At 45.3% G+C, this 12084-nt stretch overlaps 1 protein-coding gene across 1 annotated transcript in view; it reads right to left on the reverse strand.

Annotated features, from left to right (window-relative positions):
- The window catches only part of dscamb (Down syndrome cell adhesion molecule b), a 146232-nt gene that overhangs the window by 21051 nt on the left and 113097 nt on the right, over positions 1-12084 (reverse strand). Inside the window, 9 exon segments of the mRNA XM_042063114.1 lie at positions 1730-1863; positions 2228-2383; positions 3782-3928; positions 4476-4716; positions 5684-5754; positions 7764-7931; positions 10010-10138; positions 10834-10930; positions 12063-12080. Coding sequence (XP_041919048.1) covers positions 1730-1863; positions 2228-2383; positions 3782-3928; positions 4476-4716; positions 5684-5754; positions 7764-7931; positions 10010-10138; positions 10834-10930; positions 12063-12080 — 1161 coding nt within the window.

Raw genomic sequence — 12084 nt, forward strand, 5'->3', positions numbered from 1 at the left:
ATCCCTTTCTCCTCTCCTTCACTCCTCTCCTCTCCTGTTTTCCTCACATCTCCTCTCAGCTCAAATAATCTTTCCCCTCTTCTTCTCTGTTTTCCCCACCTCTCCTCTCCTCTCCACTGTTCTCCTCTCCTCTCCTCTCCTCTCCTCACCTCATCTCATCTCATCTCCTCTCCTCTCCTCTCATCACCTCATCTCTCCTCTCATCTCATCTCCTCTCCTCATCTTTCCTCTCCTCTGTTCTCCTCACCTCCTCTCCTCTCCTATTCTCCTCTCTTCCTGCACCCCCCCCCCCCCCTGCAGAGAGTGGGGCTGTTGCCGGGTGTGTCCCTGAGAGCTGTCCAGACAGCGAGCGCGTTTCCATGATGGAGAGCTCTGGTGTCGAGACGACCCACGCAGGTCTGACACTGATACAGCCTCCTCCGAGGTGTGAGCCTGACGGTCCAATCAAACTGCTCACGACGCCCAAATTGTGGCGTCTGGACAGCACAGCAGAGAGAAGCAGAACCAACCAGACTGTCTGATGAAAGCACAATGCGAACCGGACACTTACAAGAGGATTATGTATTGCGCAACATTTCAGCGTTTGATTTGCCTCTCGCTCTGATCGTAACTCCTCTGCGACTCTAAATTACAAGTGGGTGAAAGGACATTCATTACCCTAAGTGCTGTTGTTGTCCCATAAATACCACATGTTTACCTTGTGCTTTGTTTATTTGTTTACTGAGCTGAGTGATGTTCAAAGGTGACTTGTTTTTATGAACAGAGTGTGCAACTATGACATTTTAAACGCGTAGCTTTTCCCCTAACTGATGACTCCAGCGTCTGCTGTTTGTTTAACACCAGTGAGCTAGTAAGGTAGTCGATCTCCCTACGCGTCGTTGGGAGCATGTTTTATCCCTCCCTCTGTACCAGCATGTAAAGGTGCTGACGTGAGTGCACTGACGCTTTCTGTCACTTGCCCACACACACCAGCAGCGTTTGAAATGTGTAACTGTCCAGCATTCAATATCTTGGAGGAGCAGCATTGATCCATCAGGGTCTCTCTGTCCACTGAGAGAATGTTCCGGTCGCATGACCATGGGTCATCAGTTTGTTTAAAATGTTTAGTTTTCATATGAAAAAAACTCACACCTCCTGTTTCTGAAACTCTGATAGTAAATCTGCAACTTCAAGTGGAAATATAATATAAATATTATATATATATATATATATATATATATATATATATATATATATATATATATATATATATATATATATATATATATATATATATATACATAAATATCTTCAATCCTACATGTGCGATTCACAGTGATGTAGCAGGGATGGCCCAGCTAAACCTTGAGGAAGTGTCTGTGTGTGTGTGTGTGTGTGTGTGTGTGTGTGTGTGTGTGTGTGTGTGTGTGTGTGTGTGTGTGTCTGTCTGTCTGTCTGTCTATGTGTGTAGCTCGTGTTACATAGCAGGCGTGTGTGTGTGTGTCTGTGTGTGTGTGTGTGTGTGTGTGTGTGTCTGTGTCTGTCTGTCTGTCTGTCTATGTGTGTAGCTCGTGTTACATAGCAGGCGTGTGTGTGTCTGTGTGTGTGTGTGTGTGTGTGTGTCTGTCTGTCTGTCTGTCTGTCTATGTGTGTAGCTCGTGTTACATAGCAGGCGTGTGTGTGTGTGTGTGTGTGTGTGTGTGCGTGCGTGCGTGCGTGCGTGCGTGCGTGCGTGTGTGTGTGTGTGTACCGTGGGGTAGTTGAAGGAGCAGTAGATCTTGTATTTCTTGATGATGCCGTTGAGCTTCAGAGGGGGCAGCCAGGACACAAACACCTCTGTGCTGCTGGCAGCTGCTGCTTTCACACCAGCCGGAGGGCCAGGGACTGGACAAAACAAACACCAGCGCCATTAAAACACACACACACAGCACACACACTGCTATCAAAATATATATTCACACAAATATTAAACACACACACACCACCATTAAACACACACAATTCAGTGGAGTGTGAAAATTAGTTTTTACACACTATTTCATACTTTCCCTATTTGTCATTCTTGACCAAAATTGGGTGTTGGCCTAAAACAAATGGCTCTGCTCTGGTCAGCGTATTCTCTGCTTCTGACTACCTTATGCGTATATTTTTCTACTACTGGGCAATCCATATTCCTTTAGTGTGCTTCATACTTGGCTATAAAAGCACAATTCTGATTCTGGCCCGTGAAGTGGGCTCTAACTCTTACCGTCTTCTTTGGTGCGGGCGAAGATCTGTCCGCTGCGGACGCCGTCCCCGGCCTGGGTGAAGGCCAGCACCTGGATGCTGTAGTTGGTGAACTTCTCCAGGCCATCGAGCTCCAGTCGGGGCTGCAGTGTGGTGATGTTACGGATGTCACCCAGCTCTGCAGCACACACACAACAACACACAAACAGGAACACACACACACACACACACACACACACACAAACATAAGAACACACACACACACAGAGGAACACATATGAAACATTAGCACCACAGACCAATAGAGAACAGAAAACAAGTGGAACTACAAGCGCAAGAATTGTTAAGCATTTCGGTGCCATTTTAAACACACAAATTGTTAAGAGTTACTCCTATGAACAATGGAATATCTTGTGGATATAATGGAGCCTTAAAAAAACGACATAAACAAATGTTAATTAGATATAAGACTAATAATAAAATCCTGTGACATGGACAAATTAGTCTATGAGTCCCTTTCAGTGGTGAAGTTAGCCTAACCTGACTCTAGGCGGAGCGAAATTCATCTGGCGAGAGTCAGGTTAAAGTTAGCCTGCTTCTCTAACCGAATCTCCCTGATCCTGTATTTATTTTTCCCCTTTAAGGATCTGTGTCCCTCCTCCTGTCTCTGGGTCTCCTACACTCTTAGACCTGCGGAGACGGGAGGCTCCGGCCCTCTACCCCCCACCCCGCTGCAGGCTCATCTCCCGCTGGGGATGCAGAGGTTTCTGGACGCCTTGCCACACCGGGAGCCCTGGGTCGCCTGGCCAGGGCATTGCAGGACATCCATCTTGTCATTAGCTAATAAAATACGGAAACATGAGGCGATGGGTCCAGCTGATGTGTCCCTGAGCTGTTTATCTAATAAAGATGAAATACACACACACGCATTGTTTGCTTGTACTGAAAGCCAGTGATTTGTTGTACAATATAGACCCTTTCAACAAGGTAAACAAAAACAATGCTTGAACGTTCTATTTGGGCCCCAATCTACTTCCTCTGCATTAAGATAACATGGAATGTTAAAAAGGAAGTCTTGTGGGGCCAACTATGATGCTGATAATGGAACTCTCTTGAAAGGGTCCATAAGCTGTGAAAAAAGGAATTCATACAGATTTCAACATACTTATACTGAACACGGATACTGAACATGATTTTAGTGTTCTGAAATCAACAGATAAATGTCTATATCTATGCATTTCCAGAGATGCTTTTCACCAACCAAGATCTGTCCGTAGCCTGGGTACAGTTTGTTCTACAAGAGATGAGTACTCTGCCTTCTCTCATAAACTATGCTACAGCACCATCTAGTGGTGACTAACTGTAAAGTGCTTCAGCAGGCTGCAAAAACAGCATGCTTACGTTAACATTTAAGTCAATGTGCCAGCACATCTTATATATTAGTATCCATAGCAAAGAGCGGAGAATCATCACGCTCTTCAGGGAATGTTGGGCAGTATGAACACGTCATCTATATAGACAGGGGTGACGCTGCTCAGTGCACAGGGGTGGTGGTGAGATGGGGAGAGGACCTCACCTCCGTCTGCCAGGTTGGCCCAGAAGATGACCCGGTAGCCCAGCAGCACACCGTTGAGTGTGTCGTTAGGCAGGGGGGACCAGTAGACAAAGATGGCCTCAGGGGAACTGGGGGTGGCCACAACGTTACCAGGGGCTTGGCTAGGAACTGCAGACAGAGACAGGGAAAGAGGGAGGGAGAAAGAGAAAGAGAGAGAGAGAGAGAGAGAGAGAGGGAGAGAGAGAGAGAGAGAGAGAGAGAGAGAAAGAAGTTACAATGTGTATTTCTACCTACATTACATTGTATCAAAGCAGGAAGTAATAGCACCCACTGGTGGCAGACAGTGGTAACACAGGAGCCAGGAGAGGACAATAATCTCTGTTTACACTAAGAACCTGTGTGTTTGGATGACACCATATTCAAATGAGTATCTATTCAATACAACCTTACATAATACAATAGGTCATCAACATACCGTACATAAAACAGTGCCAGAACCAAACACATCACATAACAGCTATTCTCCTCTGCCCCATGGACACACACACACACACACACACACACGCACACACGCGCACACGCGCACACACGCACACACGCGCACACACGCACACACGCACACACACACACACACACACACACACACACACGCACACACACACACACACACACACACACACACACACACACACACACACATCCTCGGCTCACTCACCATCCTCCAGGGTACGCATGATGGCCTCTTGAGAGGCAGGGCCCATGCCAGCTCGGTTCTCGGCATTGACGATGACCTCGTAGAGCGTGAACTTGCGCAGGTTGTCCAGGGTGACCGTCTCCTGGTCACCAGTGGCGTCCACGGTGATGCGCGTGAGCTGGCGGTTCTGCTCTTTGGTGTACTCGCGGTAGCTGACATGGTAGGTGCGGATCACGCCGTTCTGCAGGTGCCGCAGAGGAGGCTGAGGGGGGAAGGAGAGAGGAGAGATGCATTGTGGGATTGCTATGACCAGGCACTTAGTAAGATAAAGCTTACGTTCGATACAGTGGTGGCACTGTTGTGGTTTAGAGACTAAATCAACTCAGAGGAAATGATAAGCATCCTAAATGAAGAGCCTGATGGCTGGCAGAATGAAGCCTCACTGACAGAACACACCAGGCATGTTAAATGAAGCACTCTGTTCTTGGAGCATCTGCTGCATCAATTCACTTCTATAATCAATGGAACTGGCTACATCAGATGTGATAGCAACGTGTACATTCGAAAAATTAGACCAGTATTCCCAAGCGCTTCACGAACACAGCGCTTCAATTACGGACCCGGTGTTGCCCAGGTGTTACTTAGGGTTAACTTACCCAGGCTTGTTACCAAACCACATACTTAGAATACCCCCTGGGCATTACTATAAACACATCCACTTCATTCACTGTCCACATAACATCAGCTAACACTGAGCTGTCCACATACTGGACGAGGTTAGACGGGCGTTTGTGGTTTTACAGCACACCCCCACAGTGTGTATGGGATGGTGGACACAGTGTAGGGAGAAGCCTAGTTTACGCTCCCTTTTTCACATGTAAACAGACTTTCGTTTCATGTGTTGATCCATTTTGTCTGCAGACAAAAGCAATCAACGCAGAGGGCAGGTGGAGGCCGTATTCGTGTCCATTTCTAACGTTGAGCACAGATGACACAGTGGCCAGCAGTGGTCAAATGCATCTCCGTTTCCGCCATTTGTTTAATTTGGCCTGATCTCCAAGATCAATGAACAGCAAAAAAAAGACAACAACAAAGAAAAGCAAACGTCCTATCTTCAGACACTCTTATCTTCTAGTCCCGTCCGGCCTCTTATCTCCAGACGCAACGGTGGTGTCTGCTGTGACGCGATATGGCGCAGCGTGACGTGGGGTGAGGTGAGGTGAGTGTACCTTCCAGGTGACTTTGACGCTCTGGGACGAAAGGGCCTCCAGCTGCACCTCCTGTGGAGGGCCGTCGGGACCTGGAGGGGTGGAGCGGAGACAGGTATGTTACGGTTAAACGCAGGTGGTTCACCTGAACACACACTGGTCATTAGGGTTCAGGTTCAGCATCAGGTCAACCAGTTCTATTCATTAGAGAGCTGAGTTAGTGGAATACATAGGATGGAATCCATTAATCACTTTTATGAATAAAGGATAGCCCTCACAGCTCCTGTGAACTGTGAACTGAAAGTGCTATCCTTTATTCTTAAAAGTACATTAGTATATTAGTAAAGTATATTGACGCTCAGGAGGATTTAGCACCCTGTTGAGACTATACCAAAGTGTTGAGCATGTTAGTCCAGTTATTTATCTAGTATTTCCTTCACATGCTGAAGCACTGTCTTCTCTACCTGTTCTCACAGGTAGTTTCCCTCATCAGAGAGTTCAATTAGTGAAGCACTCAAGCTCATATGTGACCTAATCTGACAAAATGAGTCACAAGTCGCACATTCTAATTTTGAGATACAGGCCGATTACTTCAAAAAACATAATATCGATTTTTCTTTTTTAGGGATATATGAAAGAAGAGGCATTCAGAATTAATGTCCCTAAGTTTCATAGTCAAGCCAAGATTATAAAGTTAGAAAAATGATTATTCAAGTGGGCAAATCCTACCTGTACCTGCCTGTAACCAGTTTTGAATTTTGGGTCACTGTGACTCATTTTGCCAGAACAGGTCACATATTACTTACTCATGTGAACACAGTAAGCAGTGAATGCAAAGGAGCTTTTACTTAAAAATCAGCAATAATAATGATGAGTCTTGTCTTGTCTTGATAAGTCTTGGTTTCATTTGAGAAGAGAGGGGGAGGAAACCATCAGTTTACACACAATCCGATTTTGATTTCAATTAAATTATGTATCTGCCCTAACAGCAGTCCAGTTTTGATCTGTATCTATTGTAATCTGACCCTGAGGCAAGGCAATGGGCAGCTATGGTCAATTAATTGATCTGTAAATCTCATAATTTTTCTATTCTATTTTTCTGTTTTGTTTTCTGTAGAGGCGAACATCACAAATAGGTGTCATTTGCCTTGAGCAAGAATATCCAGACATACTGCAAGGCTTAACAGATAAGCTATAAATATCTGTAGGGTATGGATTAGGAAACTATAACAGTCTCAGCAGCCCAACAGTATCTGCATGTTGCGGTTATGAATATGTATGGCCACTGTTTGCCTAACAAGAGCTGCTGCCACAGCTTTATGATTCAGCCCGAGCTCGTGAGGAATTAACTTTTCATGAATAAATTAGGGTTAATTGGTTTGATGGGGTGGCTGGAGCAGAAAAGCTGCAGATAACTAGCTTCCCTCCAGCGAGAGAGGGGCAGAGCCACGGCTCCAGACAGTCACACCCAGATACAGCTGCTGCAGCAGCACTGCTGGGTGCTAGTACATCAGATGACCACCAGAGGCCAGCAAAGCCCACTAGATGAGAGCTGTGACCTTGACCCGCATGACACACTCAGCATTGTGGCTTGAGGAGGCAAAAACAATCAAATATAACCCACTCTCACAGGTATGACGGGTCCCCCTGACCCACTATTATTTTTAACCAAGAATTAAAAAAAGACTCTTTTTGGTCTCACCATTCACTTACTTACATGTAGCTCTTCCCTGTACCTTTGGCTAGCCCTTTGGCCAAACACCTACAGTAGGAATTCTTTGACTTAAAAATGTCAAATGGCATCAATGTTTAATTATTAACACCCAAATGTAGTCCACATTTTGCCCTGGTTATCTCCAGACAGATATATTAATTTAAGTACAAATACATAAGTCTAAAGGCATGGTTACTCACTGAAGGATAGTAGTTCAAATCAAATGGATTGAGCTATTTTCCTAACTCGATCACTTTTCATGTATGTGTGCATGAACAAAGGGCATGTGTAGGTGACCCCAAACATTAGATTGGTACTGAGTAGTGCGGGACGTGTGGGACGTGCGGGACGTGTGGGACGTGCGGGACGTGCGGCGCGGCTACTCACTGGCTTCGTCGGTGGTGATGGTGAGCTCGTTGCTGGGCGCGCTGCTGTTGATGCGGTTCTTGGCGATCATGCGGATGTTGTAGGTGGACGAGGGGTGCAGGTCGATGATAGTGGCCTGATAGAGGGACGGGGAGATGTTCTTGGTGGTGATGGCCGAGCTCCAGGGAGCTGGAGGAGAGAGAGAGATAGAGATAGAGAGAGAGAGAGAGAGAGAGAGAGAGAGAGAGAGAGAGAGAGAGATAGAGAGAGAGAAAGAGAGAAAGAGAGAGAGAGAGAGAAAGAGAGAGGGGGAGAGAGGGAGGGAGGGAGAGAGAGAGAGAGGGAAAGAGAGAGAGATAGAGAGAGAGAGAGGGAGAGAGGGAGGGAGAGAGGGAGAGAGAGGGAGAGAGGGGAAGAGAGAGAGAGGGAGGGAGGGAGGGAGAGAGGGAAAGAGAGAGAGGGAGAGAAAGGGAGGGAGGGAGAGAGGGAGTAATGCATAAATAAGAGGAAGAGACAAAGAAAGTCAGACATAATCAGTAGTATCATCACAATGAGTGATGTATCAGTAGTATCATCACATGAGTGATGTATCAGTAGTATCATCACATGAGTGATGTATCAGTAGTATCACTGCAGTATCATCACAATGAGTGATGTATCAGTAGTATCATCACATGAGTGATGTATCAGTAGTATCATCACATGAGTGATGCATCAGTAGTATCATCACAATGAGTGCAAGTAACATCAACATTGCATTTTAACAATCACCACATCGCATTCAAACACAATCCATAAACAGTATTTAAAAAACAAACAGGTGTGTGTGTGCTTAAATCTGTGAATATAACTATGTTCACAATCATTTCCCCATCCCGCTGGGGAGATCCTGTGTCCAGTAGACATGCTTGTATATGTGTAGTGTCCTACAGCATCAGCTAACCACTGTAAGGCCTACATCATACGGCTGGGGAGATCCTGTGTCCAGTAGACATGCTTGTATATGTGTAGTGTCCTACAACATCAGCTAACCGCTGTAAGGCCTACATCATCATACGGCTGTTAAGATAAACAGCGGACAGCGAACACTCGGTCAAAAGCGTAACTTTGTTGACTGCTGGGAATACCCAGCCAATCATTTGTTCACTACACATGGCTCTGTCAATCAGTCAATTTGCAAACCAATTTGCTGACCAGTTTCCGTTTGTCAGAAGTTACAGTGAGTAAGTGCATGAGGCATGAGCATGACCTGATGTGATGCCCATGTGCTTCACTGTCACTGCTCTCAGCTCGTAGCCTAGAAATCTAGACGCACCCTAGCGGCAGCAAATTACATTGGCTGCCAGGGCTAGTCTAGCAACTCTCCGTTGGCTTATGAGCTCGAAAAATTAAACTTCTATCAGGCCAATCAAATCGTGTATAAAGTTGTTAGGCGTGCTTAACATAATGATTGATGGCAGAGTTGCAACGGTTTGGCTTGAATTCCCTGCTACTTGAAAACAAATAAGATAATGTTGCTGTTGGCGAACAGTGTGACACGAGTTAAGCTTTTATTAAGTTGGCAAAAGTTTGAACTAGCCAACTAGCTCCGCTGGTGGGAAACGCATGGGACTCATAGCGCTGTCCTATTGCGAGCAGAGGGAATTTGAAAGACAACCAATTATCCCGCCCCTCGGACTGAGCACTGTGAACGGTGAGTGCCCAGACCCTACATTTTAATGTGGGTCTGGCTCGTCAGGCTACTCAGCTCGGGTCAGCTCTGTGAATCCTAAACCACCTGACCCAGCCGACGAAGGCCTGTCTGAGGTCAGCACACAGTCTCAGGTGAGGTGATGTGATGCGTGATCCAATCAAGGGCTTTAGCGTGAGGCCCATGTAAGAACCTTACAGCACACCTCAACATGTTTTCCATTCACTCTGCGGGGATGTGTCCAAACATGACTGACCTACTCATGAATGATACCACTCATGACACAATAACATCAACATCAACACCAATAATTAACAACACACAGTAATAACAACAATAACAACAGCAACAACAACAATTAATAATAATAATAATAATAATAACAATAAATTGACTTCCTGAACCTCTTGAAGAGTTTGCTAACACTTCACAGGGCCTGCTGCTTCAACTGAAAAGCAGGGACTATGGAGAGAGAGGCTGACTACAGGGACATGTAAGACCTCATTCTCACCCACTGGACGAGATTCTGGACAGAGGGGGCTGGCTCAAGAGCCCTGACATCACAGTGTTTCCGTACCTGTTTTGTTCTTGTACTCGATGTCATATCCTGTGATGGGGCTGTTACCGTCGAACACCATGTTCCAGTGCAGGGTGATGATGCGGTCCTGCACGTCGCGAATCTCCACCAGGGGGCTGTCCGGAGGCTCTGAGGGGTCAGCACAGCCACGAGATCAACAATAGAAGCAGCACGCATCATATCAACACCACAGCACCAAACGGCAGCAGAGGCAGTCTTTTTGTTATAACTAACTCTGATACAATGTATCAAAGGGCAACATTTCTGTTGTACATTGTTCCTTACAAATAAATAAATCAATACACAAATAATCAAATAAAACAAAAAATAAAATATATCTATAAAATGGCGGCTGAGCTGGAGATAAAGGTGGTGTTTTTAGATGTATTGTGTATTATTAGTGTACAGTATATTACATATGATACAGTAAGTGGGGCAGCAGAAGATGAGGAGTCTAAATAGACTATTGAGGAATCAAAGGGTTTGCTGTTTGAGTCCACACCTTCCTTACAGGTTTAGGTGTCTCTGCAGAGGCTGCACTGATCTCAGGGCGCAGTGCTTAACCTGATAGCACTTACTGCTTATAGTGGGCAGAGGAGTGGTTGAAAGTACACTGAGATGTAACTACTCTCAAATCAGCCACTAAACACAGTCCATTAACCATGAGTGTTCACAAGATGGCTTTTAATTCCACTGAAAACAGTTTGCATTGGGTTAGAGTGAGGTGACCACCGCCAGCGGAGAGAGCAGCCATATGTTGTTTAATTATGGGATGTCTGGCATATTTAGCGGGAGGATGAGAGAGAAGGCGACACGACACCCACCTTCCACTGTGAGCTGGATGATGCCTTTGTCTTCCCCGTAGGAGTTGATGGCGTGGCAGGAGAAGAAACCGGAATCGCCGCGCACTGGGCTCAGGATCTGTAGACGGGAGGTGATGGGGTTCATAACCACAGCACAGGTACCAGGTGTGTAAGGGACCTCAGGTACTGTGCCTGAGTTCAGAACATTACATTGTCAGACCTTGATTGGTGCTATAAATCTAAGGAATTACTTACTTATTTACTTACTTTTTTGTTTACTTGAATGTTATGTTTGTCTGTGGACTTAAATTGGTAAAATATGTCTTGTCTTCACCGTGGGATAGTGAGAAACGTAATTTCGATCTCTTTGTATGTCTGGAACATGTGAAGAAATTGACAATAAAGCTGACTTTGACTTTGACTTTGAATCGTTCCCTTGTTTTGTAAATTGGCAACCATGACTGCTGCAAGCCTGCTTCTAAGCTTTTGCTGTGTTTCCATATATATACATAAATATACATAATAATAATAATAATAATAAATAACTTCCTTCTTCCCTTGTGTTTTGCCACTTCCTCTTTGTGTTAGTGTGATCCTTGCTTGCCTATCCGTGAGATGCTGCTGTTCTGTCAGCTGTTGCCTATGAGGGGCCTTGCTTTACAGCAAAGATTCTAGAGCGGAGCTCTGTTCTAGAATCTTTGCTTTACAGTCTGTAGCGCCCGGAGAGAACAGACTATAACATATAGAGCAGCACGTGAGACAATGAGAAATGAGGAAGTCAGCAGTAAAAACAGTGCAGCGGCTGCTGGGTGTGGACTCAGAGTGTGAGCAGCACTTATAGAAGATGAAGTTCCGCTCTGGCAGAACTAATAAAACTGTTCTCAGCCCCATACTGGGAGCATATACAAAACAACAGATCTATTACTGTAAGATTTTAGGCCATCGCTGAACCTCACTCAGCTCATCTACAGCATGAGATTTGCTGTGCCCATTTCAAATGAAGCTGTGATATATCTATTCGTACGCAAATGGAGCTGTGATATATATCTATTTGTACGCAAATGGAGCTGTGATACATCTATTTGTACGCAAATGGAGCTGTGATATATCTATTCGTACGCAAATGGAGCTGTGATATATATATTCGTACGCAAATAGTTTGAGAACTTGTGTGTGTGTGAGTGATCGAGTGTGTGTGTGTATGTGTGTGTGTGTGTGTGTGTGTCTGTGTGAGTGTGTGAGTACCGCACCTGTAGAGTGGAGTTAACCTCG

Source organism: Alosa sapidissima, chromosome 15 (genome assembly GCF_018492685.1).
Source record: "Alosa sapidissima isolate fAloSap1 chromosome 15, fAloSap1.pri, whole genome shotgun sequence".
NCBI classification, from domain to species: domain Eukaryota; kingdom Metazoa; phylum Chordata; class Actinopteri; order Clupeiformes; family Clupeidae; genus Alosa; species Alosa sapidissima.